At 34.5% G+C, this 14,597-nt stretch overlaps 1 protein-coding gene across 4 annotated transcripts in view; it reads right to left on the reverse strand.

The window, feature by feature from the left end:
• LOC134851682 (phospholipid-transporting ATPase IF-like) overlaps positions 1-14,597 on the reverse strand; it is a 69,556-nt gene that overhangs the window by 49,612 nt on the left and 5,347 nt on the right. For all 4 annotated transcript variants that reach the window (XR_010164250.1, XM_063867869.1, XM_063867871.1 and 1 more), the window contains exons 6-12: positions 13,798-13,927; positions 12,939-13,097; positions 10,012-10,093; positions 8,967-9,025; positions 8,473-8,622; positions 4,335-4,573; positions 3,740-3,888 (exon numbers count right to left, since the gene is read on the reverse strand). Coding sequence is in view for 3 of the 4 variants with exons in the window: in XM_063867869.1 (XP_063723939.1) it covers positions 3,740-3,888; positions 4,335-4,573; positions 8,473-8,622; positions 8,967-9,025; positions 10,012-10,093; positions 12,939-13,097; positions 13,798-13,927 (968 nt within the window). In the remaining variant the exon portion in view is untranslated. The remainder of the gene's footprint in view (positions 1-3,739; positions 3,889-4,334; positions 4,574-8,472; positions 8,623-8,966; positions 9,026-10,011; positions 10,094-12,938; positions 13,098-13,797; positions 13,928-14,597) is intronic.

Raw genomic sequence — 14,597 nt, forward strand, 5'->3', positions numbered from 1 at the left:
ATTAACTATTTTCAGCTGACTTAAGCGTGTGCCAAATGTTAAAAAAATACATGTCATCGAACAACTCAAATCTCAAGATTTGGAAATCTCAGGAATGTTGATATGCACTTTAGTTGACCAATTTTGTTCCCCGTAGCTTCAAAATTTTAACATGATTCATAAATTACATACATGGCGAAGTTCTAGTCAGTCCGCATGGACAACAACAAAAAAAATAAAAAGCTTATTTTTTCCACGTCGAAAAATGCAGAAGCGCTCGACACAGCGATGTCCAAATATAACATCACACCATACAAAAGCAACATAGATTTTACATGAGACGAAGCTGATCTTCAAAACACAAGTAAAAAGTAGGTCTAAAAAACGAAAAACTGAAGTGAAATGAGGGGAAAAAGCCTTGAAAAACTTTTCCAATGGGCCGAAATATAACCCCTGACATTGCTTGAAAATTATCCAAAATTAGCTACCAATTAAGCAGCTACAATTTCCATTACACTCGGTTTTGTTACATTGATTTACTGCGCTCGCGGACTAAATCCCCCAGGATAAAATCACCCAGGATAAAATCCCACCGGATATAATGCCCCAGGACTAAATCCCCCAGAGGACCAAATCCCCCTAAGACAAAATCCCCCATATTTTATTCACTATAATGGAAATCAAACTGTACACATTATATAATTTCATGTTTCTATTGATTCCATTTTGAACTGACTTCCATTTATACATACATCGCCATTTTGACGTGACTTTTTAGCAACTTTAAGATTCCAGCATTCAGTTGACTTCCTATAAGAATGAGCTTCGATTGCAAAAATTAATAAGCCACGTGGCACAGTCAGTACGACAAGTGAATGGAAAACAATGTTGATTCCTTCAGCGTGAGTTCGAATCCCAAATATGACATTTTGTGCAATCAATGTAAAGGTCTGTTAAATTTACACCTAGGGGTAAAAAATCCCGCGCTTCCACTAAAGTGGGGGTGCGGGATGATGTGAAAGGAAGTCCCCGATTCCTAGAAAACCATCCTCTTTATTGTGTCAAAATTTCAGACCTCTAGGATCACGGACTGTTGATTTTGGGGAGTCCGAAATTTTGAACATGATTTTGAACTTAAATTAACGTTAATTTATGTTGACTGATAAACAAATTAACACCCGCTATAGTCCCAGCAAAACGATTAGTGCAGTGTACCAGGTGTGATACCAATTTGCGTGGTCGCAATTTAATCCCCCCATTAGCAATTAAACGTTTGCCTCTTGACGCAAAATTTTGTTCAGTTTGTAAAACACGTGCATTTTGTTAACTACCGACTCATTCAAAACAATTACAATGGAAAATAATAAAGTCAAATTTGTGTAAAGCAACAAAGGGGGCCAGAAAGCGCTTCACAATAACTACGCTTACTATAAGAAAAGAGAGTTAGTCAATTCTATTCAGTGGGAGTGCGAGTTGCGGCGATCAAAGAAACAATGTAAGGCAAGCATATGGACTTCAAATTGCGAATTCCTCAAATCGTCGCCACATGAGCACACATATGGCCCAGACTATGCCTTAATGGAAACGTATACCATTAACGAGCAAATCAAAGCGGACGCAGCGGCCTGCACCGACTCTTCGACACAAAAGGTGCTGTTAAATGCCCTGGCGAAAGCCACACCAAAATGCTCATCGAAGATGCCGGTGGTTCCTCTCCTCAAACGAAGGATAAGAAGAATCCGACATGAAAACCGTAGCCAGCCACCGATCTTAACAGGATTCGATTTTGAATTGCCTGTTCAATACATGCAAACCATGAATGGAGACGATTTTCTTCTGGAAGATTCGACAGTTCCGGAAACCGGTAAACGTTATTTGGTGTTCGCAACCAACAAGAATATCGAAATCTTAAACTCATATGGAAACTGGTTCATCGATGGAACCTTTAAAAGCTGCCCTGATAACTTCTACCAAGTATACACTGTCCACTGCTTCGTAGATGGAACAACTTTTCTGTGTATCTATGCCCTGCTACCCGATAAACGTCAAGAAACGTAAAACGCTTTCTGGTCAAACTTGAAAGCAGATATCGTCCCCCCCCCCCCCAGTTCAATCATGATGGACTTTGAAATGACTTGCATCAACTCTGTGGGTGACAACTTTCCAGACACAGAAATCAAAGGTTGTTTCTTTCACTTCTCGCAAGCCATTTACAGAAAGATACTCTGTTCGGTTATGCAGTTCAGTATCGCGAGGACAAAGACTTTAACCTAGCTATACGTCTTTTAGCTGCTCTTGCGTTTGCCCCACCCTTACATGTAGAAGCCTGGTATAAACAAATACTGGTAACTTGCCACATTCCTGATGACATCAAGAATTATTTTGAGGACCCTTTGTAGGCAAAGAAATGCGAAACTCGACGAGACGGAAATCGCGATTCGACATGGATATGTGGAACGTTTACTAGGACCATTGACGACCTCCCCAGAACAAACAATGCACTTGAAGGATTCCACCGTGGATTCGAATCCATGCTCCAAATGTCAAATCCTGACATTTGGAAGTTCATTGAGGCAATTCAGAGGCAGCAATCACTGCAATCTTTCAGTTTTGCCCAAATGCAGCTCGGCAAGAAAGTCCATACAAGGAAAGAGGATAACTTTGGGAGGATTAAGAGAATTTTATGCTCTGCCGCTAACTACAAAGAGTTGGATTATCTTAAAGCCATAGCTGTTAACTTGTCCTTTTAGTTTTTAGTCTTTAATCTATCTACTTCTTTTCTGTTAATTATCTTTCATCGTTTAATTCAAGTTTTAGTGTCGCTGTTTTGTTGATTTCGAATGTGGGGGATTTTAAACTAGAAACTGGGGGATTTTGTCCTAGGGGGATTTTGTCCTAGGGGGATTTGGTCTACGGGGGATTTAGTCCTGGGGGATTATATCCGGTGGGATTTTATCCTGGGGGATTTAGTCCTAGACCCGATTTACTGACCTACCAGCAATGTTTATATACGAAAGGAAATGCGTAATTTCAAAAAAATAACAAAATGCTAAAAACTGGACACTTATCAAATCAATAGCTGATTCCCAGTCGTAATTACGGAGAAAACGCTTCTGCAGGCGAGATCATTAAGACATTTCAATTCGATTATTTCCTAATTTTAGAATTGGCACAAGTCCGAAAAATGGCTGAACAGGTCAAATATTGGACAATTCTTAAATCTGTAGCTGATTGCTTTCCACAATTGGCAGCATCCGCTTATGCAGGGGATACCCCATCAACTTGCTTTTAGATTTCAGCCTTAATCTCACATTTGGCCTCGTAATTCTCAATTCTCAAAAAGAAGAACAGTTTCCAAGAAGATAATGTGGACATTTTGTAAGGCCACTACTCTTTTTCTTCAAAGCTAATTTACAGCAGCTTATGCAGGGGAGATCTTCAAAACATGTTCTGGTGACTAAAGTCTTTATCTCAGATTTGGTAGGGTAAGTTTTGAGAAAATGTACAGAAAATCTGAGAAAATGGGTCAAAAATCCCCCACTGAAAGTTTCGAAGGCGGTCGGGTACGGTGAAAAGAGACGAGCGGAACATGCGGCACACAGAGGAATGGCAGGTCGCTCCATCGGTTTTTCCACCATTTTTATGAGAATAATGCAGCCACCCAAAGTAGCACCAATGTTTGCAACTTAGGTTGAAAAAAAACGTGGCCTTGTACTATCACTCTATGCTCTAAAAAAACTATACTGTAATAAAACAGTACCTTTTGAGTTCTCAATGACTACGCTCATGCGTTTCCTGGTAGAGTCGAATTCTAGGACATGGTGCAGCTTGTAGCATACTTCTTCTCTCTCAGCTAAAAGAATTCTCATCTCGTTCCCAGAGAACAGACCCAGGAAAGCAACCCGTTGTCTAGAACAAAACAATAAGTAGATATAGCATTAAGCTCAAATCTATGATCATAAAATGATTTTTTTTTTAAATATCAAAGATACATCAAAACTTGCCAAACAACGCCTTAGTTTGTATAAATAATGGATAAAATTACACATAATTGAAATGAATGGACTCTTTGAAACATCTGAGATAGCACTATGTCATATCGATCAAGTAGGAAACACAGATGAGTTCAAAGTGTAATTCTTGGCAGTGCAAGACCAATCTCATTTGCAGACCGTAGAAACCCGAAATATTATTATTGGAGTCAGAAAAAATTATCCTATCCAAAAGTCCGCAAAACTCAGAGTGATTTGAAGAGTATAATGCAACGAAATCCGGATAGGAACAATTAAACACAAGGTTTTTTTGATATTCGGTGGTTCATAAAATGCCGAAAACGTTTTCCAAAGAACACTAACCTAAATGAAGCTTCTAATAACGCTTTCTCATCCGGCGACGACGCCTGATACTCAATACAGTCCTCCCTATCTCCCCTCATCTGTACTTTGAACTTGGAGTTGGTCACGCCTCTGTTGACGTGAACGGTGTGGCAGAGAGCTAGTTTGAGGAAGAAGTCTTGCAACACCTGCTGTTCGGCGTGATCAATGTCTACGAAGGAAGTCCCACTTTCAGATCTACGTTTCATCACCGAATCCACCTAAACAATTACAGAATTGAAAAGAAAGACAAGTTGTTGAAAACTATTTAAAACACAGAGGCGGACATAGCATTGCAAACTAGCAGACTGAAAATGAAAGGAAAATCAGTCAGTCGAAAAGCTATATAAACATTTTGTCGCATGATGTCCAATTTGAGGAAAACTCCAGCCCAAAAACACATCGCCGGTTTGAGCGGCAACTCAGCACACAAAAATTGGATAAACTCACGTTGAGCCAAAAACAAAAAGGTTGCCATGAAAAATATAGCGATGCAAAATATGTCAAACATCAAAATAAAATTTCTCAAATGAAAAGTGAAAACCTTCAACTCGGTTCATGAAATTGTGCAAAAAAATCAAGAAAAATCATTTTGCAAAAGTTATAGAAAACACTTAACTAAAACAAAAAAGATTCGTTCGGACTACATGAACTGCGTTCATTCTTTTCTCATAACCAATTGATAGAAAACACTTAACTAAAACATAAAAAAGATTCGTTCGGACTACATGAACTTCGTTCATTCTTTTCTCATAACCAATTGATAGAAACGATAAGAAAACTTTGCCTAAAATCTTTCTGCCAGGCACCCTGAAAATCCTACAGGAAGAATTGGGGATGAGAAAAAACTCTATTCGTTATTTGCTATTAAAGACCAAAATGATAAAGAAAATGAAAAACAAAACTTCAAAAATTGTAAAAAAAAAAACTATTTCAAAAACTTCAGCCAGAAAGAATCAAACTCCTGAATTTCGTGCGACAATGGCCACATTCTTTCGCAGAGAAAACACTCAAATGAAAATTGCGCAAAAAATTCTAAGCAAGCTATTTCAGCCATGAAATTTGGAAGTTATTTCAAGAAGAGAATTGGATGGCGAAAAAAAAAAGTTTTTATATTGAAGCCATTGAGCGATAAAACTGGGAAATATTTCAGGTTGTTTCTTAAAAAGTATCGGTTTGCAAAAAGTTTAACTTTTTCTGAGCAAGCTAATCAAGCTAAGGAACTTTGAATTATTTCAAGTTATTTCATAGAACGAATCGGTTCGTGAAAACAAATAAGTTTTTCTGAGCAAGTTATTCAAGCTATGAAACATAGTACAACTCTTTCATAGAGCGAACCAGTTTGCTAAAATTTCAAATTTTTCTGAGTAAGCAATTAAAGCAACAAGACTGAATTAAATCAAATCGTTTCATAGAGCTAACCAGTTTGCAAAAAAAATAATTTTTCTTATGCAAAATACAGAAGATAGGAAAATTTGAAGTTTTCTATTCAAGCCAATCAAGCGATGAAACTTAGAAAATTTTCGAGGTATGTCATAGAAAGAACTGATTAGCCCATAGAAGCTATCCAGGCGATTTAACTTTGAAAAATTTCTAGTTATTTCATGAAGCGAATCGGTTAGTAAAAATCGAGAATCAGAGAAGTGAATGGGAGTTTTTCAGAGCAAGCTATTCCAGCTATAAAACTTTTGAAAAATTTCAAGTTATTTCATGGAGTGAATCGGTTCGTAAAAACAAACCAGTTTTTCTGATCAAGTTATTCAAGCTATGAACTAAATATTTCAAGTTTTTTCATAGCGCGAATTGTTTTCAAAAATTTTGAAAATTTATCTTAGTAAGCTATTCAAGAGTAATGAACGCAAGTAAACATTACAAAACACCGACTTTCCTGAAAAAATCACAACTTTCGAATTTTCAAGAAAACATAGATGCCCTTTAAGCTCTTTGAATTTCTAGAACAATTTTTGATTGGCGCTTTTTTGATAACATGAACCCAACTTGAGAAAACTGGATCAATACGGCTGGAAAATCTTAAATTCCACTTTCGAAACTAGATATCGTTCACGTTTTTTCGCGCCATTTCACATTCGTATTTGGAGAGTGCTATTTACGTCACTTTGAACTCGAAAAGTGCATTATACCTAAGTGCATCAATATTTTAAGACTTTTTCCGGAAAAAAAAAAACAAACAAGAAAATCAGCAAGACTTATAAAAGAGTCTTCACTACGTTCATTACTCTTAAAAAGTGAAAACGTTGCGTCCATAGAGAACTAAGACTTTTAATTAGTAAATCAGAAGATAAGATATTCACGCGAAAAGGCTAGTATCTGAACATAGGCGCTACGCGCAATACACCGAAGGCATAGAAACTGAAGCAAAAACCAAACAACTTGAACAACTAATAATTGAAGAATAACAGTTCTAGAACAAAAAATCGTACTAATACATGTATACACCAAAATTTTGCTATATCGAGAAAGAGCCTGAAATAACAGTTCTAGAACTAAAAATCGTACTAACACATGTATAGGTTAAATTTTTGATATATCAACGAAGATCATAAAAAAACACTTCTAGAACTAAAAATCGTACTAACACATGTATACACCAAAATTTTAATATATTGACAAAGAGCCTGAAATAACAGTTCGTGAGCTAAAAATCGTACGAACACATGTATACACCAAAATTTTGCTATATTGGCAAAGATCATGAAATAACAGTTCGAGAGCTATAAATCGTACTAACACATGTATACGTCAAATTTTTGCTATATTGACAAAGATCATGGAATAACAGTTCTAGAGCTAAAAATCGTACTAACACATAAATACATACATGAATAATAAATAAAAGCAAAACTAAATGAAAGAAAATAATTAAATAAATATAGCAATAAATATCAACGAATAAACAAAACACACCTGATAAATAAATAAACAATAAAAAAATAAATCAATACATAAATAAATAAATACATACATAAATAAATAAATAAATAAACGCAAAACTGAAATGTACAAATAATTAAATTAACATGAAAAAATATATATCTCATGAACAAATAACCAAACAAACAGACCCATAATATAAATAAATGAAAGTAAATGAATTAAATAAATACACATACATAAATAATAAAAGCAAAACTAAATGAAAGAAAGAATAATTAAATAAATATAGAAATAAATATCAACAAATAAACAAAACACCTGATAAATAAATAAGCAATAAAAAAATAAATCAATACATAAATAAATAAATAAATACATAAATGAATACATAAATAAATATATAAATAAATAAAAGCAAAAGTGAAATGTACAAATAATTAAATAGACATGAAAAAATATATATGAACAAATAACCAAACAAACAGACCCATAATATGAATAAATGAAAATAAATAAATGAAATAAATACACATACATAAATAATAAAAGCAAAACTAAATGAAAGAAAGAATAATTAAATAAATATAGAAATAAATATCAACAAATAAACAAAACACACCTGATAAATAAATAAGCAATAAAAAAATAAATCAATACATAAATAAATACATAAATAAATACATAAATAAATAAATAAATAAATAAAAGCAAAAGTGAAATGTACAACTAATTAAATAGACATGAAAAAATATATATGAACAAATAACCAAACAAACAGACCCATAATATAAATAAATGAAAATAAATAAATTAAATAAATACACACGCAGAAATAATAAAAGCAAAACTAAATGAAAGAAAGAATAATTAAATAAATAAACAAACACGTGATAAAAATAAACAAAAATAAATATGTACATACATAAATTATAAATAAATATAAGCAAACTAAACATAATTAAATAAATAGAAGAACAGATAATTAAATAAATAAAGATGAACAAATAAAGAAACAAACATACGCAATCACGTGACATAGCGCGATATAGTCCAGCCCACATGATAATTGATAATTGTGGACGTTATTTGTCGACACTTGACAACAGACAACATTTAAAAAAAAAACCCGTTACACGATACCATAACACCTTGACTAAAGTCTTCGGTGTAATTACAAAACACTTAATCTCGCATTGCAAAAAAAGTTTATGAAAAAGCTCAACACCTCGTGGTAAAGTTGACCCTCTATTGAGCACTGTCGGAACATCATGTCATTTTCAGTCAGGGTTCCAGTCTTATCTGCAAACAGATACTGGATCTGTCCAAGATCTTCGTTCAAGTCACTTGTGTTGGCTTTGGCATGTTGACCAGTTTTCTGAACACAAGCATCATAACTCAGCGAGAAACAACCGAAGATGAAATGGCTATTTGCTTTTTTAAATACCGTATTTTTGAAGTGTAATATTAGTTAAAAACCTGCTATATCTTCAGTTTTTAATTGAAGTTATCTTTTATTTGTAAATGCCTCGTATTTTATAACGCACAATTGATGATGATATTGGGCCAGTTCTTCGTAGAAAATACGTAAAATTGACTGGTATCCAGTTTCGCAAAACTTTCGTTAAGATCGAAAGGCCACATAATCTGAAGGCATTGAGTAAGACTTGAAAAATGAATTTTTGAATCACAAAAAAAGAGGTATTAGAAACAAAAACAAACCTTATCATACATTTGTGCGTCCCATCCGAAGAACCTGGCACCCATGAATTTCTGCAGCTCTGAAAAAATCAACAAGAATCAATGGTCTGCAGATCTTTTCAAATGAATCTATTATCATTACTCATCGTGAAACAAACAGCAAGTTGGAAAATCGTCAAACTAATAGTTTCCAACTTTAAGGTTTTGAAGAAACGAAATGTGTTAAGCTCGTTAAGCTCTCTTATTTCAAGCTCTCTTATCGTCAAGAGAGCTTAACGAAACGTTAAGCTCTCTTATTTCAAGAAAATTTATGATGACACCTTTTTGATAAAACTGTCCCAATTTGAGAAAACTGGATCAATTGTTACTTTTTTATTCCACCGGGAATAAAAAAAGTAACAATAAATTCTTAAATTACCTTTTGAAGGGAAAATTCATTCAATTTTTTTCGCGCCATCTGCACTTTCGTTATTGGAGAGTAATGATCGTTACTTTTAGGAAAAGAATTTGAATTGAACATAGAAATCTAGTCCAACGCAAAAAAAAATAAATTTGAGCGTGAACAACTTGAAAAATTTTCCCGAAAAAAACCACACGATTAAAATAAACGTCTCCACTGCGTATATTGACACTAATTATCTATCGCTTGAGCCTGGACAATTATTTAAAGCTTTTTCCGAAAAACAAACAAAAAAAATACGTTCATTGCTCTTAAAAACACTAGAAAAAGAAAAACGAAAAGCATACAAAAATCAAAAACCTCTTATCTAAACAACAATTTCTACGCTATTTTCAGAAGATAAAAACGTTAAAAAATTTTGCGCCGTTTCCACACTCGTCATTGGAGAGCAAAAATTGCCTTCCTTGGAGCGAAAGAATTTGAATTCCACTTGAAAACAAATTATAAGTCAAACCGCGAAAAACCAATGTTACGTGCGAGCAACTTTGAAAAACTATTCCTGCAAAAAAAACCACATGACCTAAATAAGTTCAGACTCACTTCATTCATTAACACGTAATCAACTTTTAATCAAGTCTAACAAACTGAGGTACATCAATATCTTACCCATGGTGACATAAAGAGAGATAGGCACAATGTAGTTGATGAGAGTTGAGAAACTCAGAAATGCGTTGATCGTATTGCCCGCCTGAAACAAATCATCTCAATTCAAAATAAGTCAATGAGATTCAAAAATACACGCAGAAAGAAGTCACCGGTTTTTTGTTATGTTAGCTGGGGTACACTTATGATATTTTGACATTTGTAAGAAGCAAGTATGGAGCAGACGTGCCCGAGTGGGCATTGTAAAGGACCGGGGGTTCAAAAAACATGTATGAAAGATTGTTCCCCCTTTTTTGTAACAAAACACATTCAAACAAAACTATCGATGCCATATCCGAAGTGTTTAGACCGAATACTTCGAGTGACCCATCTATATTTGCGAAACTCAATTATCATACTCCTATCTAACCTTACAGCTCGCTCAGAATGCGCTTTTTTTATGAAAGCACATATTGCTCAAAATTCTTTTTAATTTGTTTTTACTGTAAAAATTTGAGCTCCAATTCCGGTAAATAATTTCAGTTGCTTCACTATTTCTATTCCTTCAAATAAACAATTTCAATTAACAAAGATTACAACATCACTCGAAAAGCCTTTGCCTTTTTGATCCTAAAATTTATGCCCAAAGGTTTATTGATTTCGAAAAAATCGGAAATTTGTTGGAAAATAAGCTTTAAAGACAGAATTAAAGCTGAATCAACCAACTTTGTTCGGCAAAATCGTATTGGAAATAAATACATATACTGCCCAAACCGTACCCACTTAATCCACAAATGAGGAGAATGCAAAGTGGTATACACAATTCGGAAACTAAACCGACAACCATAAAGCCGAAAAAACATCAGCAAAAAAGTAATACTGATGTTTTATTCCTATACATGCAACTAGATCTATCAAAATGAAGGATGATAATTATGAAAAAAACATGCACAGACAATAGAATGCAAAATTGGCATCGGACCAAGAACTTACCAAGACGAAACAAAACCGAAAATATCTGAACAGAAAACCTTCATGCCGAAAAACATAACAAAGTCCCCCTTCCCCTCAGAACAAACACGCACATAAAAACTTTTTCCAGTCATCAAAAGACGCAGTAGGATTCCACTAAGTCTATATAAACTTAGAAGCGAAGCTGCGCTTCGCTAACACTCGCAAGAAAACGACAAAAAAGCAGCTCTATGCAGTAAAATTAAGAAAAGGAAACGTACCCAACACCAAACACAAATAGACACAACTTTGCAGAAATAGAGTTGGAAATTTTCTTCGAGTTTTTAATATTGTACTTAAATTGAAACAAACCAATTTTTTCGGCTCATTTGAAGAAGTAAAAATGTATCAACTGTGTTAACTTAGTATTAATCGAATGTCAAAGCACATGCTATCAAAAAGCCTTAAGGGTGCCGCAAAAGTGGCACCACTATTTGCGACTTAGGCTTGAAAAAATATATAGTCGTGCTATTACACTACGCTCGCTAAAGCTAGTAGTGTAAACAAGTCGAAATTGATAAGGTTGAAAAAATACGACATTTTAAAAACTGAGTAGCTGAAATTACAACCAATATGAAAATCGAATTTCGATTGGGCCGGATTTTCAATATGCTGAATCACTAAAAGCAACTACAACTCAAAAATCGTTTACAGCCAAAATAAACGATTCTTAGATGTGGCAACTAAGCCGACACGGTGCGGTGCATAGACATTTGTGTCCTTGACAAAACTGTCCTAAACTATAAAATTGTACCAGATATTTGTGTCCCAGACAAAAATGTCTGAAATTATTTTGTTTGATTTGACCTTGTGATCTTTAATGCTTTGTGATCTTTAATGTTATGAGTATGTTAGATCGTTCTGTTTTATTTTAATTCTTTGCGTACCAAATAACCATAGAAAAATCAAGGCGAGACTGAATTATGAAAATAATTTCAACGAAACTTCAAAACGCGTTTGGCCGAGCGGTGAAGTCATTAGTTTCAAGATCAAAAGTTCAAATCTCGGATCGAAAAAAAAAATTCTCAATTTGGTTTTAAATTCAAAACGAAAAACCCAAAGTTGGGTAACATAAGTTAAATTCGATGTGGGTTGACTCAGTTGGGTAAAAAAGGAAAGGGGATAAAAAAATCTTAATTACATGGATCGTTTTGCGATTTTCAAAACTGGTCTAGCTCAATTTTGAAATTTACTAGGAAAAGTTCAACTTGAAAAAATTTAATGAAACTTGTTGCTTTGCAACATAAATTTTAGATAATTGGATGACAAACTGAATTTTAATCATAATTTAAAATTGCTGCTGCATCCCTTCAAGAATTTGAGAATTTTACTCGGATCATAGGCCGCTACAAACTGAGAAAGATTTTTGTCAAGTTTAACATATTGCAGTTTTTTATAACGGGACACTCTTTGCCCGCCACACGTTTTTTCTATCAGAATTCGGCGGATTTCGGACTTATTGCCTAGTTGCGCGGCCTTATCAAATTGATCCGTCTTATCTTAAAATTTTATCAAAATAATCCGGTTATTATCTAGGTTGTTAATTAGCTGGGCAATTTTTGGACAATTTTGTCTGCGAACCAAATGTCTTTGACACTTTTGAATTTCGGACAGTTCTGTCCGGGACATAAATGTTTTGGACTTAATTGTCCAGACACGAAGCAAACAAACATTAGGCCGACAATTTTATCTGAAAAGAAAAACAGGTCCTGGTCAGATGCGAACCCCATACCTTTGCCGTCCCAGACGTATTCGTTACCTCCAGGCCAAATGTGCCGGAAACGCAGAGAAATTTGAATTCAGTATAAACTCAAACTAAATTTACTATATCAAATTTGACTAATCTGTGATCAAAATTCCCAGAATCTGTGAACATAGTACCCGATTGCAATACCCTTGCTTATCGGAAGGGTAATTAATATTGTTATAATTATACTAACATTGACAGATTCGGTGTTGTTCTGTAGATACCAGGCCTCCTTGACACTGTCTTCAGTCATGTAGTAGAAGTACATGACAGCCATGAACATGGCCTCCAGAATCAGCAGCAGCAACATTACCACTAGGAACCGATTCAATACACTCTCAACTGTAGACACCTAATCACAATTAAAAATTCATGGAACTACCTTTCTTATGAAAACAAAAACTTTATTCATCTGAATCAGCTTTGAATACATAAAAAAAATCCCAATCGCTCAAACAGGGTGGGCGTTGCTCACTTAATTCAGGTCTCTCAGAAAACGCTCGTGATTAAACGAGTGTGGTATTAATTTCAAACCCTTGGCCATGACTCGGATATTTCAAGGTCAGGGAAAATAGTTTTTATTTAAGTTTGTTAGACTATTTTATCGGCGCGTTATTAATTAATTATTTCACAAAAGAAAATATTTAAGGTTTCAAGGTTTTACTAAATCAACTTATGTGACATTTCTCAGCGACGCAATCCTTTTCAGGAGGATATCTTAGCAATCACATAACTGCATCAAAAATGGTACTTGATAAAATCAAACATTTATTTCCCAGCTGCATGTAAAATTTAAATAGAAACGGCTTTTGACAATTTCCCATTAATTTTTGTAGTTTTTCCTGAATACTACTTCAAATGTCCTTGACTGTTATCTATTCAAACTAAAACATGTCGAAGTGAGCAATTGTATATTTTCGATTAGTTTTTCCTAAATGCAAATCGCCGTATATGCAAAAAACTTTAATTCGACTTCAAGATGTAATTTGACGAGGTGCCTTTGTGATAGCCTGGGTTTTCATGAACTTGGTAAGTGGAGATCGACTGCTTGCCTTGTGGGGTTTGAACTTGGAGTTTAGTGCCATTTTGGTGTCCTTTCCGGTGTAGATGGCCACTCCGAAAACTCTCTCCGTGTTTTTGAGAGAACAACCTCGAAGAAGAAGGTTCTCCGCAGACAAAGATCTGAAGAAACATTGAACTGAAGTGAATGAACAAGGCCTAGTCAAGCTAATTTAAGAGATTCATTGAGATTATTGTTTAAAAAAGTTTTTTGAATGTCTAAACATTAGACGCTTTTTTAGTCAACCAGACAGAGGCCAATCCCGGAGCTTAATTATTTTAAGTTTGAACTAGAGTTCACTTAATCATCAGTTCAATGAGCAAACGCTATCTTACAAGAGCTAACCTTGAAAATTGCAGCGCATGTGCGATTTGATCCCACAATCATATGATTGCTGGGCAACATTACCAACGAGGTCGCCACAGCGCATTCAAATAGCAGTTATATTTGCTACTGAATTTTAAGAAGTGACAGCAACAGATTATAGTCCATTTACCGAAATAAATTATACCTTAAGGCTATTCGAATTTCCGGAAATTTGATGATTTACTTCTGAAAAAATTACCCCAATTTAGAGAAACAAGATGGAAAAGATTATCAAAATCTCTGAAAAAAAGTTGACCTGTATTCATATCCTTCGCCAAGAGCTTATTCAATTGATTCTTCTGTTTATTATCAAAACCGATGACGTATTCAAATATTGCCGACAGTTTGTAGAGAGTCAACATTGACATGTGATTGTTAATGATAATCGCATTCAATGACTAAATATTGGCAAGCTACTCTTACTAT

Source organism: Symsagittifera roscoffensis, chromosome 7 (assembly GCF_963678635.1).
Source record: "Symsagittifera roscoffensis chromosome 7, txSymRosc1.1, whole genome shotgun sequence".
NCBI classification, from domain to species: domain Eukaryota; kingdom Metazoa; phylum Xenacoelomorpha; order Acoela; family Convolutidae; genus Symsagittifera; species Symsagittifera roscoffensis.